This window comes from Danio rerio, chromosome 6, assembly GCF_052040795.2.
Source record: "Danio rerio strain M-AB ecotype USA chromosome 6, GRCz13ab, whole genome shotgun sequence".
NCBI lineage: Eukaryota > Metazoa > Chordata > Actinopteri > Cypriniformes > Danionidae > Danio > Danio rerio.
In genome coordinates this window covers 23,753,524-23,773,385 of record NC_141026.1, presented here as the reverse complement: position 1 = coordinate 23,773,385, position 19,862 = coordinate 23,753,524, and the positions used below count along the sequence as shown (strand labels likewise).

Genomic DNA, 19,862 nt, shown 5'->3' with positions numbered 1-19,862 from the left:
GAGCCAAGGCCAGTTGCGTTTCCACTGTCACTTCCGGGGCCTAATCGGGCTTTCTCGGGGCTTTCTCGGGCCACTGGCCAGCCTTTTTCAGCCTGCCGAAAACCTTGGGCCAAAGAGGGCCAGCCGAGGCTTCGGGGCGGAGTGAAAGGAGAGGAGGACTTTGCCGGGGTCTGTTAAAGATGGCATGCTGTCATTACACTAGTTATCCGATCGCACACGAGTACATGTGCCAAAAAATTAAATAATTGAAAGAAAACGTATAGCTGGTCAGTTTAGGATAGGCTATTTCATAAAACACCTTATAGGTGAGGGGTCTTTTTGCTTATGATCACCCTTATGTTTCTCTTTTAAATGCAAGGCTGTTGCATAAAATAAAATAAAGTTTTAATTTATAAGTGACTTCTTTGCTGCAATATCGCATAATATTCTTTTCACCATATTAAAGACACAGCAGCCAGTAAAGGTTTTCGAGAGTTTTTGTCAAGTTTAACAAATGTGTTTGTGCGTGATGCGTGCGCATTAGATGCCTGTATGTGTGTGAGAGACCGGGCAAGAGTGCTCGCTTGACAGCTCTGTTGATGCCTTGAGCGGCTTTTTACTTTTTTTAAAATGTATTTTGGAGATAATACAAAATCTGTATACTACAGAAAGACAAAACTTTACCAATTACTTGTCCACTTTTGTAGGCTCAAAACAATAATGTTATATCTTGATAAAATAATCTATATAAAAAAAATTTAAAAGGCACCTATGGTAAAAAATCTACTTTTCATACTGTTGGGACAGACGTGTGCAGTTATAGTTTATATACCATCATATTGGGGTGATATAAACACACCCAGTCCTTTTTTTAATTTAACAACATAAAAACAGTGGACTAATTGGAGCAGTTTTTAGATTGACCGCAACTTGACGTAGGAGTCAGGTCCTCCCGCCCACCAATTTTGATTGACAAGTGCGCGCTACCATATTCTCAGTTTGTTGTTTCGCATCCGCCTTTTTTAAGTGTGTGAGTCAAAGCGATGTCACCAAAGAAACACCCTTGCTCTATTTTTAGATGTAAAGCCTGGTTTATACTCCGCGTCCGCTTGTTTGCTTGAGTGCACGACTGTATAGACATCTTTATGATCCCTGATCATAGAGATAATCAGATGTTCAAAAATTCTTGGCTAGAAATAGCAACAGCCGTGGGAAAAGAGAACGTTTTTGTTAAAAGGTTTGGAAAAACCTGAAGGATAAGTTTTTAAAAAACAAAAGAGGCCATGGCAAAAGTGAGCCAGGTACACAATCACAGAATAAGTTTTTCCACCAGCCATAGATTTTACACTGATGTATATATACACAATTATGAATTTAAAACAATTTAATAATTACAAAACTATATTTAAGGAGCAGATTATTAGTTTGATAACTGGAAAGGAATTTTTGAACATATTCTTTTACAATAAACTGATGCTGTTTCTCTAGGCTTTATTGGTTATAATCGTCAGGCATGTTTTACTATTATTGCCTTTTTAGCATGATAAAGGACAGAAACTAGCCAAACAGTAATGTTTGAATTGTGGAGTGGGCTAAAATCTGATAAAAACATCTGTATTTTTAAGTAAGTGTGCTCTTTTATGTTGCTTTTATTCTTGCCAAATTTAAAATGTATTTGTAGAGCAGCCCACGTTCTGTTGTCATTAATATTTGAATAAACTTTAATAGCTAAAACTGTCCGAGCTATGAACAAAAGCAAGTGATGCATCAAAGTTTGATTTAAAAAAAATCTTGAATTGTTATAAAAATCCTTATAAGCATTAAAATAATTTATAAAAACAATAAAAACAGTTAGCCTTAAAATACTGAATGAAATTAATGATATGATGTAGTTTCGGAAACTTTCTACTTCTCTGTTCATCCGTCTGATTTTAAGGTCAGTTTCTTTTGACAGCCCCCTGTTGTTTTAAAGAATATCACAAAGACGAACGCGGTGTGTTTAAAAGCTTAGCCCGTTTCACGAGGTGCGAGTGCAGTCAGCGGAGGTGCTCGATTCGGGGCCTGGCAAGTATAAATATAGCTTAAGGCTCATTGGGCTCAACACAAGATCAACATTCACCACATGATCGCTCTCATCGGCGTTATTGTTTGTAACCTTAGGTGGGTTTGCAAACGTGTACTTTTCATTGCGTCTTCCTTAAAATTCAGCCGTTTGTATTTCTCACAGAAGCTCCCTGTCATCTTAACTAGGTGCGGCTTTTAATAACTGATAGAGACAAGAGTCAATTTTGAGAACAGGTTTTTTTATTTTTATCATATAAAGCTTTTTCCTAGTGCCCATAAAGGTAATAACTGATACTGGGGTAGTTTTCATTTCATTGTGCTCTATTGAAACCCATCTCACATCACTGGTCTTTGGGTGCAGCCAGATTCACAATGAGCGAAACTGTGTTGCTAGAAAATAAAATCTAAAATTTGGTCTGCCTTTAGCATATGGTGTCAGGAGCATGGTTAAACTTACCCTTGGAGTTTTCTTATGCCATAAAAATGTAGATATGGCTTTGTCAAGATCTTTAAAGAAATACTTAGGAATTTTAAAAGGGATACTATATAATAAGTAAATGAATTTAGGGAGTATGTTTATTTTTATTGTATTAATTCTACCAATTATTGATAAAGGCAAATCTATTCACCTCTGAAGGTCAGTTTTACTTTGGTTCAGCAACCTTACATAATTATCGTGATAAACAGGGCTTTACATTAACACCCGCCAACCCGCCAAATGCGGGTAGATTTCAGCTCTGGCGGGTTAGACAGACACCTCTACTAGCCACTTTGGCTGGTTGGAAATCATTTTTAAATTGTAGTATTCTTAAAAGCAGGGTTTGACAATAAGCATGGCCCAGTATTCGTGCAAATGTGATCTTAGAATCGAGAAGCAGCATGACTGACAAAAATAACTGTGTTCGCGCGAGCAAAACAACAAAAAAGAAGGTAAATACCAAACGAGAGGATGATCACTCGCACACACAGGTGATGTGATGTGCACGACTGTTAAAAAGCGCTTGCTCCCATTTACTCGCGTGAATCCTACGTCTAGAGCAGGGGTGGGCAATCTCGGTCCTGGAGGGCCGGTGTCCTGCACAGTTTACCTGCAATACTAATCAAACACACCTGAACATGCTAATCAGTGTCTTTAAGATCACTAAATATCTATAAGCAGGTGTGTTTGACTAGTGTTGGAACAAAACTCTGTGCGATTGTTTCCCTTTGAAATAGATTAGACAAAGTGCGATGATCATGCACCCTCAGTCCTGTTGCTTTCGAGAGCTCAAGCCTCAAGATAAAAAAAAAAAACACATACTTTTGTAAGCAGCAGCAGTCACTGCTTTTATTTTAAATATTCTTTAAACAGATTAACAGGGCTATGTGCATGTGATCATCCTTTCATTATCACACACAGTATGTTTCACCTTCTTTCTTTTGCTCAGTTAGTTTTGTTACTATGGTTTAATCATATTTTTTTTTACAAAAAATTAGCTTTAATCGAGATTACTCCCCGTTTGTAGTTAACAGCTGATCTGGGACTTTTAGCCAGGAAAGATTACTGTGCATATTTTAGATACATGACAATACTTATTTTTTTACATGTAATGTTTTTTATTTAAGAAAAGTTTTGTTGAATTAAAAAGTGCACCTATAACGCTATATTTTCCTTGTTTTGACACATTAAATACTGTGGCTAAGAAATACTTATTTGGTGTGATCAGAGATAAATTTGGTAAATCCTTAATTATGAGCCATAAAAAGTCATGTGAAATAAAAACTAATTGCATTGCGACAACCCATTTGCTCATGCACACTGAGCAAGCTAATACACATCACACACAAGAAGTTAAATGAATGAGGAGGCATGTTGTGGACAACACAACATCTAAATCAAGTCATCTTAGCATGTCAAAGTCAAATTTATGCATATAAATATATTTCCCAACAAGAAAAGGTTGGCTAGCAAAAATGGCGAGTGGCTAGTAATTTTGGAAATCTACTAGCCACAGTGGCTGGTGATCAAAAAAGTTAATGTCAAGCCCTGGTGATAAACTATATCCAACGAGCTACTATTGTAAATACCCAAATACCTAAAAATAATTGGCCCACATTTTAGAGATCCAGAAAGAATTCCAATATCCTTGTTTATTATATTAATTAGATAAAATGGAACCTCACTTTTTAAGTAATTTAAATAATAGCCAGATATACTGCACTGTATTCATTTAGACACTGAAATAGTGGGGGAAAAGACTGAATTGGGTTAGTTAGGAATAGTAAAAGATCATCTGCAAATCGACAGTTTATGGTCCTCTATGCTATAAGTTATACACAAAATTGAAGGATCTGAGCGAATGGCTATAGCTAATGGCTCAATAGCAATTGCAAATAAACCAGGTGAGCTGGGCATCCCTGTCTGCAACCTCTGTGGAAGGAGAAGGCATCTGACAATACTCTATTAGTGAATATTTGAGCCTTTGGGGCGTTAAAAAGTGTTTTGATATATTGAATAAACATATTCCCAAAGTTCATCAAATACAGATTTTAATATGAATTTCAGCAAATAAACGCATTTCCATGCCTTTATTAAAAATGTTATAATTTTCAATCTCATTTAGCAGGGTTGTGTGTTGTGATTCTTCTGTTTAATAAGAATTTCCTTATTTTCTGCGCTTAATTATGTGACCCCTGGAATTTGTGTAAATCCGAAGTTTTTTTTTTTTTGAAAGGGGGAGAGGGTGCCTCAGTGAGGTTCATCATCGTCAAAGCAGATGACCTAATAATTTGCGCTTTGATTGTTCATCATTAGCTGCATTTCCACTGTCGGGCCTACTATTTCACAACTGCTCCGTTGTTTATTGTTTTTATAAAATATCTAAAATCTTTTTTTAGATAGGCCTTGTAAAACTAAATTTTAAATTGGCTTAAAAAGGTTTAATTTATTTGTATTGTATATCTTTGTTTTGTTTGTTTGTGTGTGTGTGTGTGTGTGTGTGTGTGTGTGTGTGTGTGTGTGTGTGTATACACACACACACACACGCATACGCATATATATATATATATATATATATATATATATATATATATATATATATATATATATATATATATATATATTAGTGCTGTCAAAGTGCGTGAACTAAATTAGTGCGTTAACGCAGGGATTCCCAAACTTTTTATTCCGGGACCCACCTAGGCAAGTATTCAATCTCAAGACCCACCATAATATCTTATTATGGAAAAATGGGTAAAAAAAAAATTATCCATTCAAAGCAGTCAGAAATATATGGTGTGGGGCTTTTTGGATTTTCCGATTTGATATGCACAAAATGAGGCTCGAAGTGCTTTTTGTGGGATGCTGGCTGTAACTGTGATCATTTTTTTGTTGAAAAAGATACTCTTCTTTTTTCAGAAGAGAATATGATCAACCTTTGGTCAAGCCCCTGGATTATGATCAAGCCCGTCACATCGCATTAAATTTCACTGCTAGTGTAGTCATAAGAAACTAAATAGCTTTTTGATCAACTACTACAAGCTGGGAAAACATCAGATAAATATGCCAATGCAATTAGCGTTATTGCTGAATAGATCTAATATTTACACATTTGCTTGAGGAAGGAATGATGGGGGTACTTACATTATTGTTACTATTTTCCATAACATCTATGCCGTTCCATTACATTGGCTGACGTTAAAACTAACTAGTAGCACTATAGCTATTTATTGATTAGCAATCTGTCAACGTTGGGATGTAAAAAAAATATGGGACAACAAATAGCTTCAAATGATAGAATACATAGCAAACATTAGAAAATATTGACAATAAAATAAAAGGTTAAGCCTATTAAAATCAATGGCCTATCCAGAAATTAAATAAAGCTATAAAATCTATTTCACTTTTAATTGTATATGCATATGGATTAAAGTTACTATAGTTATTTAGTGAAGAGCAGCAAATGAATCCCTCATTGTGTTTTGTTTGATAACAGAGGTGTAAATGTAAGAATGCACAGATCTTTAATGAAGCATTCGACTACTTTAATAACTGTTTGTGCTCATTTAAGAGAAATTTAGTAGTGTTTAAAATAAAACACGCAAGACAGAGCAAAAAAAAACGAAAAAACAAATAAGCACTTTTCCGACGGTCCCTTACTGAGAGCTCCACTCTACGCTAGCTTTTCCTGCTAAACATAGATTGCCAGAGCTCAAATGGAGCAGTGCTCGTAATGTCCACGGAAAAAAAAGAAAAAGACAGCTGTTTAATTAATTGATTAAGAGATTAATTAGTTAAATTTTTTTAATCGATTGACAGCACTAATATATATATATATATATATATATATATATATATATATATATTCCGCTTGGGCGGAAATACGGTATTATGGTATACCGCAGGATCTAAAAATAGCAACGGTGTCAGTTTCAGTACCGTTATACCGTCATAAAAAACAATGGACTTATAGGAGACAAGTATTAAATATTAAATATCCTTTATTTAATGCCTACAAATTCTTATGCGTGATTGTCATCACGGGACAGTGTGGAGGAGAGGGAGAGGGAGAGGGAGAGGTGAGGTGGCGAGTTGAGCAACAAGTGACCTGCAGTTTGGCAGTATTTCCGGTTCTTACTGTTGTATTTCTCACAAACGCTACGTGAGATCTTCTTCCTTTAAGTCTGTCTGTTGTCTGACGCAGCCGAGGGAGGAGATTAAGGCACGCAGAAAGACACGTAAAAAAAGGTAGGCAGGGAGGACTCCCTTTAAAGGCGCAGTACGACAAGACAGCCCCCTGGTGAAAAGATGTATAAAACAGGATCTAGTAAAAGGTATAATGAAAAATCTGATCGGTGTTTTGAGCTGAAACCTTACATACACATCCTGGAGACGCAAAACACTTATATTAAATCTAAAAAAAGGGGTTACCTAGGTGCCCTTTAAGGCCTTTTAAAAAGTTAAATGGCTTAAAACATTTCAAACTGTTGAGTGTCTAGTCTCTCTCTCTCTCTCTCTCAAATTCAAATTCAAATTCAAAGAGCTTTATTGGCATGACTGTAAAACAAATCACAATGTTGCCAAAGCAATAACAAAATACAGAATATTCACATAGATAAAAGAAATATAAGTAATAATAAACAAACACATATACATATCGTTATATTATACATATATGTTGTCACAATAAACAAGTTAATAAAAAAAGATTAACAAAAGTATATAATAATAAATGGTAAGGACAGAGAGCTTTAATAAGGGATGAGGGGGTTCAGCCTTTTTTTACTCATATGGTGGCATGAGGACACGTACTGTGCTGCTAGGTGGAGACACTTTTCATTTTCTCCCAAAATATAATGGAGTTTCTCCGTATTTGTGGTGTGCTGGAATTGTGGTAGAATCAGAGACATTTGTGTGAAGTAAGCTTCTCTGATGCTCTGATATTTGCTGCATTGAGTGAGGAAATGCAGCTCATCCTCCACAACTCCAGCAGGGCAGTGTGGACACAGTCTGAGCTCTGGGCTCCTCCAGCTGCGCTTGTGTCGGCCCGTCTCCACACTCAGACTGTGTCCACTCAGACGGTACCGGCTCATCAGCTTTCTCTGACCGGGGCTCTTAATGTTGGTCAGATACGGGGCCAGTTCATAACCAGCACGCTAACTTTTTTATTTGTTGTACTTTATTTTGCCAATTGAGTTTATAATACTCCTGGGTAATCTTTACTATTTCTTTAGTCTTTATATGTTGGGACAGGGTTTGTGAATTTAGTTGGTGTTTTCCCACCAGATAGTGCATGGGGTCGCTGGCCGGATGTGCATTTCTATATATGAGGGCTTGCTGATGGTAGCTCTCTGGGCTGGAGTCTGACAGATGGAGCCAGAACTTCCCTGCTCTCTTCTGGATTTCTGAGAGCAGAGGGAACCTGCCTAGTTCTGCTCTGCAACCAAGGCTAGGTGTGCTTCTGTGAACTCCGAGGATGTTTTTGCAAAACTCCAGATAAAAGATTTCAACTGGAGTTTTTTCCCAAGATTTATAGTTTAATTTAAATGTGGGTCCCCAGAGTTCACAGCCATACAGCAGGACTGGCTTTACAATGGTGTCAAATATTTTCAGCCACAGTTTAATGGGTGGGTTAAACTTAAAAAGGTTTTTTTTAAAACAATAAAAAGCCCTGCGTGCCTTAGTGGTCAAGTCTTTTAGAGCTTGACTGAAGTGTCCAGAAGCTGTGATTGTCAGACCCAAATAACTATAAGAGGTGACGTGGTCAAGTATTGTTCCTCTGATTTTAAAAGTGTGTCTTTTTTTATCAGCCAGACGAGGTTTTTTTTACAGAAGATCATAATCTTGGACTTCTGCATGTTAATGGGCAATGCCCAGTCTGTGCTGAACTCCTCCAAGATGGAGAGACTGTGGTGAAGACCCTCTTCATGAGGAGACAGAAGCAGCAGATCATCCGCATACAGGAGACATCTGATCTCTCTGTCCTCCAGGCTCAGGCCAGGACTACAGGACTTCTCAAGTGCTGATGCCAATTCATTGATATAAATGTTAAATAGAGTCGGGCTGAGACTGCAGCCTTGACGGACTCCTTTACTCTGAGTGAAATAATCAGTCCGCTTATTGTTTATTTTTACACAACACTTGTTCCCATTCTAAATGTCCTTTATTATGTCATAGGTTTTTCCTCCATCTCCACTTTGTAAGAGATTTAGGAAAAGCCCATTGTGCCACACCGAATCAAAGGCTTTTTTAAAATCAATGAAACAGCTGAATATTTTCCCTTGTTTGGTCTGGTGGACATGTATTTGAATGAGTGTTTGGAGTGTGTAGATGTGATCTTCTGTTCTTTTTTTAGGCATAAATCCAATCTGACAATTATTTAAAATCTTGTTTTCCTGGATGAACCCAGCCAGTCTATCATTAATGATAGAGCAGAATAATTTCCCCAGGTTACTACTCACTGTGATGCCCCTATAGTTATTTGGGTCATATTTCTCACCATTTTTAAATATTGGCGTGATTAAATTCTCCTTCCAAATTTCTGGAAAATGTCCTGATTCTAACAAGAAGTTGAATAATTTCAAGATGGCGTTTTTTAATTGAGGACTGCTGTGTTTTAGCATCTCATTAGAGATTCCATCTGAGGCACAGGACTTTTTATTTTTTAGAGTTTTTAATTTTTGTTAACTCATTTAATTGTATTGGGACATCTAAATGGTTTAGCTGATCTTTAATAGTATTTTCTAATATATGTAATTGGGAGGTCAGATGTTTTTGTTTTTGGTTTAATTCTTTTTGTGAATATAGCTTTTCGAAATGTTTGGTCCAGATTTTTGGGTCTTGAATGGGAATTTGTTTTGATTCTTTAGATTGATTTAATCTTTTCCATAAATCCCAAAACAAATTTTGATCAATAGCCTTCTCAATTTGATCCAATTTTAACTTCATGTGATCAGCTTTCTTTTCTTTTAATAGTGATTTATACATTTGGAGAGTTTGTTGGTATTTTCCTCGTGTGTGTTGGTTTGTCGGATCTCTGTGTTTTTTATTTGACAATTGTCTTAATTCTTTTTCTTGTATTTTGACATTCTTTGTCAAACCAGCCAGCTGTAGTTTTTCCTTTTTTAGATTTGTATTTCAGATTTTTCCTCAATGTTTTTTGGGCAACTGTTGAAAAAATATTGGTCAGCTGTTCGGTTGCTAAATTTTATAGTTTGTTCCTCTTTACCAAATGAAGTCAGTATGAATGCATTGATCATGTTCTCCACTTGAGTGTAGTGGAGCTCTGCTTCATACTGGGCAGGACTGTCTTTACTCCAGATTAATTTAGGTGGCAGGGGATGCAGTTTTATTTTTTGTTCTGAGAATAGGCAGGCATTCTGTGATCTTTTCAAACTGAGAACTATGTGGCTGTGGTCTGAAAACGGCAGTTGTGGCATCACTGTAAAATAATTAATTATACTGTGGTCAATGTCTGTAATGGCAAAGTCTACTGTGCTGACCCCTACGTGTGAACTATATGTTGGTCGACCCAGAGAGTCACCCTTTGTTCTGCCATTCACTATATATACACCTAGGCTATTGCAAAGCTGCAGGACTTGTTTTCCATGTTTGTTTATGATGTTGTCATAGTTTTGCCGCATTTTATCAAAACATGTTTGGTCATATGTGTGTGAGCCAATAGTATATTTGTCGCCGTCTGAACTAATGCAGTCTGCCTCCTTCCCTGTTCTGGCGTTCAGATCTCCCATTAATAAAACTGAGCCTAGAGACTGAAAATAACTGATATCTGACTGCAGGATTGAGAAGATCTCTTCATTATAATAAGGGGACTCATACGGGGGGATGTAGGTGGCGCAAGGATACATGTCCTCACCTAAACATAAAAGTCCTTTTTTAATTTTTATCCAAATATGTGTTGTTCCTTTTTTTACAGGCTGAATATACCGCCACAGGTGATCTTTAAACCATACTATAATTCCTCCTGAATCTCTTCCATTTTTAACATTAGGCTGTTTGATTGAAGGGACACAAAGCTCTCTGTAGTTTGGGGGAGTGTGGGAATTAGAGTCTAAACAACTCCATGTCTCAAGTAATATAATTATATCTGTATTATCTAGAATATTTACAAAATCAGGGTAAGTAGTTTTCTCCCCAAAGGCTGAAGAGAACATTCCTTGAATATTATAACTTGTTATTTTAAAAGAAGCCATTAAGTAATAGCGCAATTACCAGAACAATGTACGAGTTTATGACCCAAATAAAAAATAAAAATAAAAAATAAAATAAAATACCAGTGAATAAATAGCAGTAATGATAAATTATTAATACAATTCTATAGGTTATTTCATGACTATAAAATATACAATGACTAGATCAATTTATAGACTACATATCCACTGTAAATTTAACCTAATAAATTGTTGCAAATCATTTTCAGCATTTGTTTAATCTGTATGAGGTCACTGGGGTCAGATCTACCTCTGTGTGCCACTACAGTGGCGTAGCTGTCAGCTTGGTTGCCGGGGAGATGCTCAATCCTCTCTTCGTGGCTCCAGGGTGTTTTTTAAACACTGTTAAGGGTTGATGCCTTGATAGTTTTTGCAAACAGTCTCATGCCCTCTTGGTGGATGTGTATATGATCATATAGGTGGTGATGTGTTATGTGGGAATGGTTGGCTATATGGACGTTAGGCATTTTGGAACAGATTTTGGTGATCTCCTCATTGATTGTGTTGATAGACCTCTGTGGTACGTATATATACATATATACATATATTATATATATTTTTATATATATATTGTCCACTTCAAAGATTCTGGTCCAATTCCTCATCTTTGCTGCAATAGACTCTCATTAATCATATCAATCATCAGCCATCTATTCAATAAACTGTCAAAATACTAACAACTCTGGTCTCTGTCTTCCTTCTGTGACAGAAAGTAATTGTGAATATAAAATACTGAGGCAACTCTCCTACTGTATTTAGTCGCTATGACTTTTAGGGCTTTGAATGAATGCTGCACTAAAGTCTAATTTTAATTTTTTTTTATTATTCTAGATTTTTTTTTTAATGAAAATGGATGCTGAGCTGCTTCACTCCCCTGTCTTGGGTCTGGCAGAGGAGGAGGAGGTGGACATGACTGACTGGAACCTTCCACTGGCCTTCATGAAGAAACGCCACACAGAGAAGATTGAGGGATATAAAGCTTTGGCTCAGAGCTGGAGAATGAAAGACAGGGTAAGCTTTTTTTTTTTTTTTTTGGTTGCTTGTAAACTGTTGTATATTATTAACTTTATTTCATATATTACCGTTTCATTTGAGTTTTTCTTTTTCAAAATACATGATGCTATCCATCAAAATTACATGAATGATAGCATGGTATATAGAAGGTTATAAACTATATTAACTCTTTTCTTGCCATTCATGGCCTTCAGCCATAAAAAGCAATTTTAATGATTTTCAGCTAGTTTAACAGCTCTCTGAAAATGTTCTGCCATGATAATTTGAGCCTAATATGTGTCCAAACAAAGAATTGACCAAAACAAAAAAGTAATTTATTTTATTTTCATGTGTTCATATTTGATCACCACTTAAATGCTGATAGGTTTCATCAATAATTTAGGTTTGACAAAAAAAAAAAAAAGAAAATTTATGTCTGATGTCTAAAACGGATTTCTTGTGTTTTTATTATTTTTATTATTTTAATTTTCCCCCCTTTCCATTTTGTCACACAAGGAACCAGTTTGTTTGAGGTTTGCCCTAAATTACATTTACTTCTATTTACATATACATCTACAGTGCATTTTAAAATTCTAGGAATAATCACTTGTTCAGAATTAATTGAACGTATTAGACAAAATGGGCTGTGGTATACTAGGAGGAGCTCCCTGAAATACTGTGGAGCTGAGCCATTCAGGGCTTTGTAGATAGCAAATAACATATACAATTTTATACAATGTTTTTTAGAATGTTTTTTACAATGCTGAATGAGCCTGAGTAATATGATCATATTTCTTCCTATACACACACACACACACACACACACACACACACACACACACACACACACACACACACACACACACACAAACACACACACATATATATATATATAAAATATTATAAAATAAAATGGTATATATATATATATATATATATATATATATATATATATATATATATATATATATATATATATATATAAAATTGTAGGCTGCTTGTAGCTTGCTGTATGTGGGCGGAGTAATACACAGAGGTGAAGAGTGAAGAGGCCTTTGTGTGATGTTACTGGCAAAATATCGCACGGCTATAAGCCAATCAGATTCAAGAACCAAACAGAACTGTTGTATAAATATATACCGTTCAACAGTCTAGTAATGCATTACAGCAATATAACTGAGAGGTCGTGAAAGCATAAATAAGCTTTTCTGCATTAGACATTGATTGCATATGTCAAAGTTTGACAACATTTTAAAGAAAAAAATGCTTTTTACAAATGCATGAAATGTGGCCTTCAAATCACAGGTTTTATCAAAAATCACTCCCAATTATCGCTTTTTTTCTGATCCAATAAGCAAGACCTCGGTTTTATCTGAATTTAGTAATGTTTTTAGTCATCCAATTTTTAATATCAGCTATACAATCTGTAAATTTTGTGCATAATTTGTGTACAAATTATCAGGTTGAGAGGAGATATTACTGTAAAACCTAACAGTGAAAATCACTAAAGGAAATAAATTAGTTTAACTCATAATTAAAAAAAGTTACTTTGACTTAATAAAAAAGAGTCATGGTAACTCATAAACTGGTAATATAAAGCAGAACTCAAGCTTAATGAGTTATTTATGAATAAATTATATTTTTGTGTTAACTCTAATGCTTTAAGTTAAATTACTTTATTCTAGTCTGTTTATAGCATTCAACAAAATGATATTTAAATGAAATTACAAAGAAGTACACTTAAAACTAAAAATTCTTTATTGATATCAGTGGTTAAAAACTATTAAATTCATGAAAAATTCATATAGAAATATAAAAAATAGCACGTTATTAGACATCTGAATGGAAAATCCCGCGCATTTTCTCCCTCAAGACTGCATGGCATGTAGCCATTGTGGCTGTGCAGGAGGAGAGGCAGACAGACGAGAGGATCAACGGCTGACAGAAAGTATCCCCAGGTAAGCACTGTGAACTACTTCAATATATTTGTTCTTATAAAATTTTTTTAGTGTTTTGTTATAATGTCACGTTGGTCAGTCAGCCATGTTACTCAGTTTAGACTATTTTTGAGGGGAAAGACATGTTACCTCAATGCTCAACGTTAGCTATGGAATTATTTAATGTGAATGATTAAGCCATGTTTTGCTGGACAATACGTCGTCTTTATCTTCATTGTCACTCAAACGACGGAAACTAATGTTAAATTTAGGGCTTACTCACACTATGTACATTTGCCTTAAGCCGGGCCAAAGCACGCTTGTCCATTCTCCCGTCTCCCCCGACGGCTAGCACTTACATCGCATTCAGGCCTGAGCATGCTTACATCATTGATAATGCGCTGTTCAGTAAGAGCTCTCGCTCAGCACAGTGGAGATTTTTTTTTTTTGTTATTTTCTTTCAGTCATTTGGGGTGCAGTGACGCAGTCAAATATTTCGCCGAACAGATCAGCCACACAAACAACCATAGTCCTAGTGCTGCAGGAATTACGAGGTTTGCTGAAGGTGCAGCTGTCATGCAGTGAGGGGTTTGCCTCTTTAATGATTTACGTCAGTTTTCATTCATTGAACATTAAAAATGATTAATAAATCCATATGAAACAATCTCGTAAATGTTACGTCTCGTCTCGTCTTCAGTTTCAAGGTAACCGTGCTCTGGCACACCTCTTATAACCAGGCCAGGGCCGATCCGATCCAGCAAACAGGCCTGTGCACTGTTCGGATAGCATAGTGTGAGTAGGCCCTTATCCGCTTGTTAAGTGGTGACGTGTTTGTGACGTATGTAATACTGTTTCCAGGTCCAAGCCGCCACTCATTAGAGTGGAGAAATCATTTATGATCACGTTTTATTCCTATCACTCATTAAAGTTAATTTTATATAAAATCATACTGTACACAACAATCTCTGGGCTTTCTGCATAACAAATACCAATATGTTAACAATTTATAAGAAAATGAATCACTTTCTGGCCATTGGATATTAGGCATGGACATATATATTGCGATCATGATTTTCGAAAGTATTAAATGCTTTGTAAACGTTTATTATTACCATTTCATGAGTCTCCCCATTCAGTTGAATAGAGCGCTTGGACCTGGAAGCCGCTTCGCGTGACGTCACACTTAACAAGCAGATTGTTACAGGGCAATGTAAGCACACTCATTTTAATATAAGATTTTATAGACAAACTTTCAATTATGCTACGGCAACAAAAATCCAAACGGGCGGTTAATGGAGAACGATGTGGTTGTATTATGAGTTTTTTTCACCGTAAATGTACTCTTTTCACAAGACTATGATAATGATCGATTGCCTTTCTTATTTCTATCTATTGACATGGTTCTCTCCTGGTATTCTTTGATCTCTTCCAGTAATTGTCACGGAGATTCACCAGTGTTGACCACTACACCAAATGGTCAACAGTAAGTGTCTTTAAGATTGCTACTACATAAAAAAATAATAAATTCCTACAATAAAATATTTCTTGGTAGCACTTTACAATAAGGTTCCATCAGTTAAATGTTTAGTAGATGTATTTAGTAATATGAACAAACAATGATAATACATTATTACACTATTTATTTATGTTTGTTAACAATATTAAAAAAATAAGATGTTTAGTTAGTCCTTGTAAACTAATATTACTTGCATTAATGTTATCATGCACAAATTAGTTTTTACACATTTGAACGCATGATTTAAATTATGATTAAAAAAATTATATTCAGGTGTTGTTCATTCTTAGTTCATGTTAGTAAATGCAGTGACTGACATCAAATAATGAACCTTAATGTAAATAATGGCTGATTGTAATGAAGTTTACGGCCCTTTGGCCGCCGGGAAGAAGGAGGCGGAGAACCGACGGAGTTTTAAAATGATTTATTAATAATAATGACGGCAGCTCCTCACGGAGACTGCCATTTAAATCAAAACAAACGGACGGCAGCTCCTCGCGGAGACTGCCGTCAAACTGAAAGCAAAAGTAAAATAACATGCCCGGGCCCGGTCCTCTCTCGGCTTCCTCTGCCATCGGTCCTCCTTTTATGGTCCAGAGCTCCTTCCGTGGGATCCGAGGCAGGTGCACACCGCATGTGTATCCACTCACGCGGTGGCCTCACCCCGTTCCCACGGCTCTCGGCCACGCCCCCTCGCCACATACCCCCATCTCCCATCACAGGCCGGGGGCACCCCGTGGCTGTGCATACTCCTGGGGGGGGGGAATTGGCGCCACAGCACCTGCGAGACCTATATGAGACGGGCCGAGAGAAAAGGAGATGGAAAAAAAAGGAGGAAAGACAGAGTAGACCGAGAAAGGGGAGAGAGGAAAAAAATAAATAAATAAATTGGGGTTCGGTTCTCCAGACACGCTGCCACTCGGTCCTCCACCAGCTGAGAGATGCGACGACGTGCTGGGAGCCCTGTGGAGGAATCTATCCACCCGTCCGTCTTCTGGCGTCCGGCGGCGGTTCTCCTGGCTGGCTGACGGCATTTTTGGTCTCCTGCTCCGCTCCCGCTTCGGTGGATGGATGCAGGCTCTGGCATCATGGTGGATCGCGGCGACTCCCCCGGGTTCTGTGGGATGGCTCCCTTCAGCTCTTTCCCTTCCGGTGGTGAGCCCCGCGTCCCCTGCTCCTCCCCATGCTGGGAGACGGCAGCAGGCAGATCCTTTCCTCGCCAGCCTCAGGCCGCCCCGGCACTCTGGGCAGACGAACGGGTTTCTCCCCCACTCGGGTTAACTCCCGAACACTCGCCCCCTCTCTCAGCGGCGAGGGCATCTGGACAACGCGTCCCTCCTTCTCCCGGGTTTCGGCACCACTGTAATGAAGTTTACGGCCCTTTGGCCGCCGGGAAGAAGGAGGCGGAGAACCGAGGGAGTTTTAAAATGATTTATTAATAATAATGACGGCAGCTCCTCATGGAGACTGCCATTTAAATCAAAACAAACGGACGGCAGCTCCTCGCGGAGACTGCCGTCAAACTGAAAGCAAAAGTAAAATAACATGCCCGGGCCCGGTCCTCTCTCGGCTTCCTCTGCCATCGGTCCTCCTTTTATGGTCCAGAGCTTCTTCCGTGGGATCCGAGGCAGGTGCGCACCGCACGTGTATCCACTCACGCGGTGGCCTCACCCCGTTCCCACGGCTCTCGGCCACGCCCCCTCGCCACACTGATATCTTGATTTTTGGGCCATTGCTGTTCTAAGGGCCCATGGTGGCTTGGGGAACCTCCCGCACAGAGAACAACAAAAGCTCTAACCACTTATCCAAATTTTTTTGCATCTTCGTGAACAAATTTACAAATCATTGCTTTAGGTGTGCAATTAAACCATTCCACCAGCCTGTCTGTGTGTGGGGGATAGAGAGCCTCTGCAACACTCTTTGCTGGGAGGTTCTCCCAGTTCAATTCTCTTGAAGGATCTCCATGATTGGTAATGGGCCCAATGGCACTTTAGGACAGATTTGTGGTTTTATCAACTGATATTCACGGCATGCAGTGCACCATCTGATGAGGTCCCTGTGAATGCCTGACCAAAAGAATTGGGCCATGAGGTGATTTAGTGTGGCCGCTTGACCTAGAAGTCCAGTTATAGGGTTAGCATGAGCCGCCTGGAAAAGGTTGGCTTTTAGGTACCAGTAATTGGGTAGTTTCTTCTTTTGATTTGAGTGTCTTGGATCACTTAATACATCCTGTTTTTAATGATTGCAAAATACGGATAGCTGAGCGGCTGCTCAGGTTGGAGGATAAGACCATCAATTTCTTTTACATGCTTGATGGCATGTCTTAGCGTGCCGTCCTGCGACTGCTCCAGGGGAAGTCTTTACACCGGGAGATTTCTGGCCCTCCCTCTGAGTCAGCGCGTGACAACATTGCCAGGGATGCCCCTAGCTGATCGGTCAGCCCTCTAGATGGCGTTAATTGATTTTTTTTTATCCAAGATAAACCCACTGTCAAAACCCCTAATAGTTTATCAAAATCAGGCCTATTGGTTCCCAAAATCAGCCAGTGCTTGAATTGGATTTCTACAACCATTAGTGGTCGGCCAAGGTCTGAGCGATCTGATCACAATGTTCTCACCCGCTTGACCTGGTCGGCTAACACAGCGGTCAAATCCAGCACTAAATTCAACTTTGGTCTTTTCAACATCCGCTCGCTTTTGAGTAAGGGCTATCTTGTGCAGGACCTCCTCTCTGACCGCAATTTTTACTTTTTATGCCTAACTAAAACTTGGCAGCAGCCAAATGACTTTAGTTCGCTAAATGATGCTACTCCATCGGGGTTTGTTTATCTTTCTCGACCGCGTGTCTTTGGCAGAGGAGGCGGTCTTAATTCACCACAAGAAATGGAGGATCGCGTCAGTAAGCGTTCCTACCTGTCAATCATTTAAGGTAACTATGTCATCTTTCTTTCAAAATCCACTTTAATCAGTTCCAATGAATGCAATTCTAAAGCCGTCTTTTCTCTCTTTACTAACAATACAAAACCCTCCATCTCACTTCCTCCGAACCTATTTACTGTGGATTTCTGTAACAACTTAGCTTCATTTTTTTCTTCAAATATTGAACACGTTATCAGAAAATTCTGTCCACTTCTGTTTTAAATCCATATGTCCAAGTCATATTCACCCCTTCACATTCATTCTCAGAATTTGTTCTACCATCAGTACCTGAAATATGTAGCCTTATTCTTAAACCCAAATCATCCACCTGCAGGTTAGACCCCCTACCTACTACACTTGTAAAGGCCATACTCCCTTCCCTGTCTCCTCTCATCACTGACATAATTCACTACCTCCCACCACTAGTATTGTTCCTTCCTCTCTCAAAGTTGCTGCTGTTACTCCAATTTTAAAGAAAGCTGGTTTAAATCCCAATAACCTCAGTAACTTTCGTCCTATTTCTATCCTTCCATTCATCTCCAAAATTTATGAAAAAACATGTCGCTGCTCAACTTCGCACCCATCTTTCCTATAATAACTTATACAAACAATTCCAGTCTGGTTTTCGCCCACAAAAATCACTTACTTAAAATCTCTAATGACCTCCTAGCAGCTGACTCTGTTTTGCTGTCCATTCTTCTTCTTTAGCTTGATCTAAGTGCAGCTTTTGACACAATCTCGCATAACAATCTCACATAGCTTTTCTATTCCCACAGAAGATTCTGTCATTACCCCTTCCCTTCAGGTTAAGAGTCTGACGGTCATCTTCGACAATACCCTTTTATTCACTCCACATGTTAACTATGTCACCCGTTCCGCTTATTTCCACCTTCGAAATATAAATCGTTTACGCCATTCCCTCACACCTCTTTTAGCTGCCATTCTTGTTCATAGTTTAGTCACATCCCGTTTAGACTATTATAATTCCCTTCTGTTTGGCCTCCCTAGAAAAAAACTCTTTATAAATTACAATGAATACAAAGCGCTGCAGCCTGTATTATCAAAAAAAAAAAAAAAAACGGATCCGGATTTGAATCTGTCACATCACACCCATTCTACAACAGCTTCATTAAAGCCATCCACAATCTCGCTCCTCCATACCTTGCTAATCTTGCTCATGTTGCCACACCTTCTCGAACACTCAGGTCTTCTTCTTCCATTCACATCACTGTTCCCTCTGTCCGCCTCGTCTCCATTGGGAGCAGATCTTTCAGCCACTCTGCTCCTCAGCTTTGGAACTCTCTTCCTCCTGATCTCTGTAATTTAGATTCTCTTTCACAATTTAAATCCAAACTCAAAACAAATCTGTTTAGAACAGCTTAATCACTTAAACCCGACTGCATTTTCAAGGTTTGTATTGTATTCTATCGACTTTTATTATGTTTTTATTTGAACTCATTGTTCTAGCTGTCCTGTATGTTGACTTTGAGTGTCATAAAAGGTGTCTTTAAATGATATTATTTTTATTCTTGATATTAATATTATTATCTGCAAAAATATTCACAGAGTAGCTGAGTAACATTTTAGTAAATTACATATCCTTAAAGAGATGAAACCCAAAAATGAAAATGTGTTCACTATTTACTCTCCCTCAAGTTGTTTCCAATATTTATGAGTTTCTGTCTTCTGTTGAACTCAAAATAAGATATTTTGAAGAATGTTCAAAACCAGTAACCATTGACTTAT

General features: G+C 37.9%; 2 protein-coding genes across 14 annotated transcripts in view; one reads left to right on the top strand and one right to left on the bottom strand.

The window, feature by feature from the left end:
* LOC147836337 (uncharacterized) overlaps positions 1 to 19,862 on the bottom strand; it is a 432,239-nt gene that overhangs the window by 93,630 nt on the left and 318,747 nt on the right. The window lies entirely within an intron of this gene.
* rptor (regulatory associated protein of MTOR, complex 1) overlaps positions 1 to 19,862 on the top strand; it is a 236,070-nt gene that overhangs the window by 1,743 nt on the left and 214,465 nt on the right. For all 13 annotated transcript variants that reach the window (XM_087257152.1, XM_087257149.1, XM_087257147.1 and 10 more), the window contains exon 2: positions 11,584 to 11,763. In XM_087257152.1, coding sequence (XP_087113278.1) covers positions 11,596 to 11,763 — 168 coding nt within the window. In that variant the 5' untranslated portion in view covers positions 11,584 to 11,595. The remainder of the gene's footprint in view (positions 1 to 11,583; positions 11,764 to 19,862) is intronic.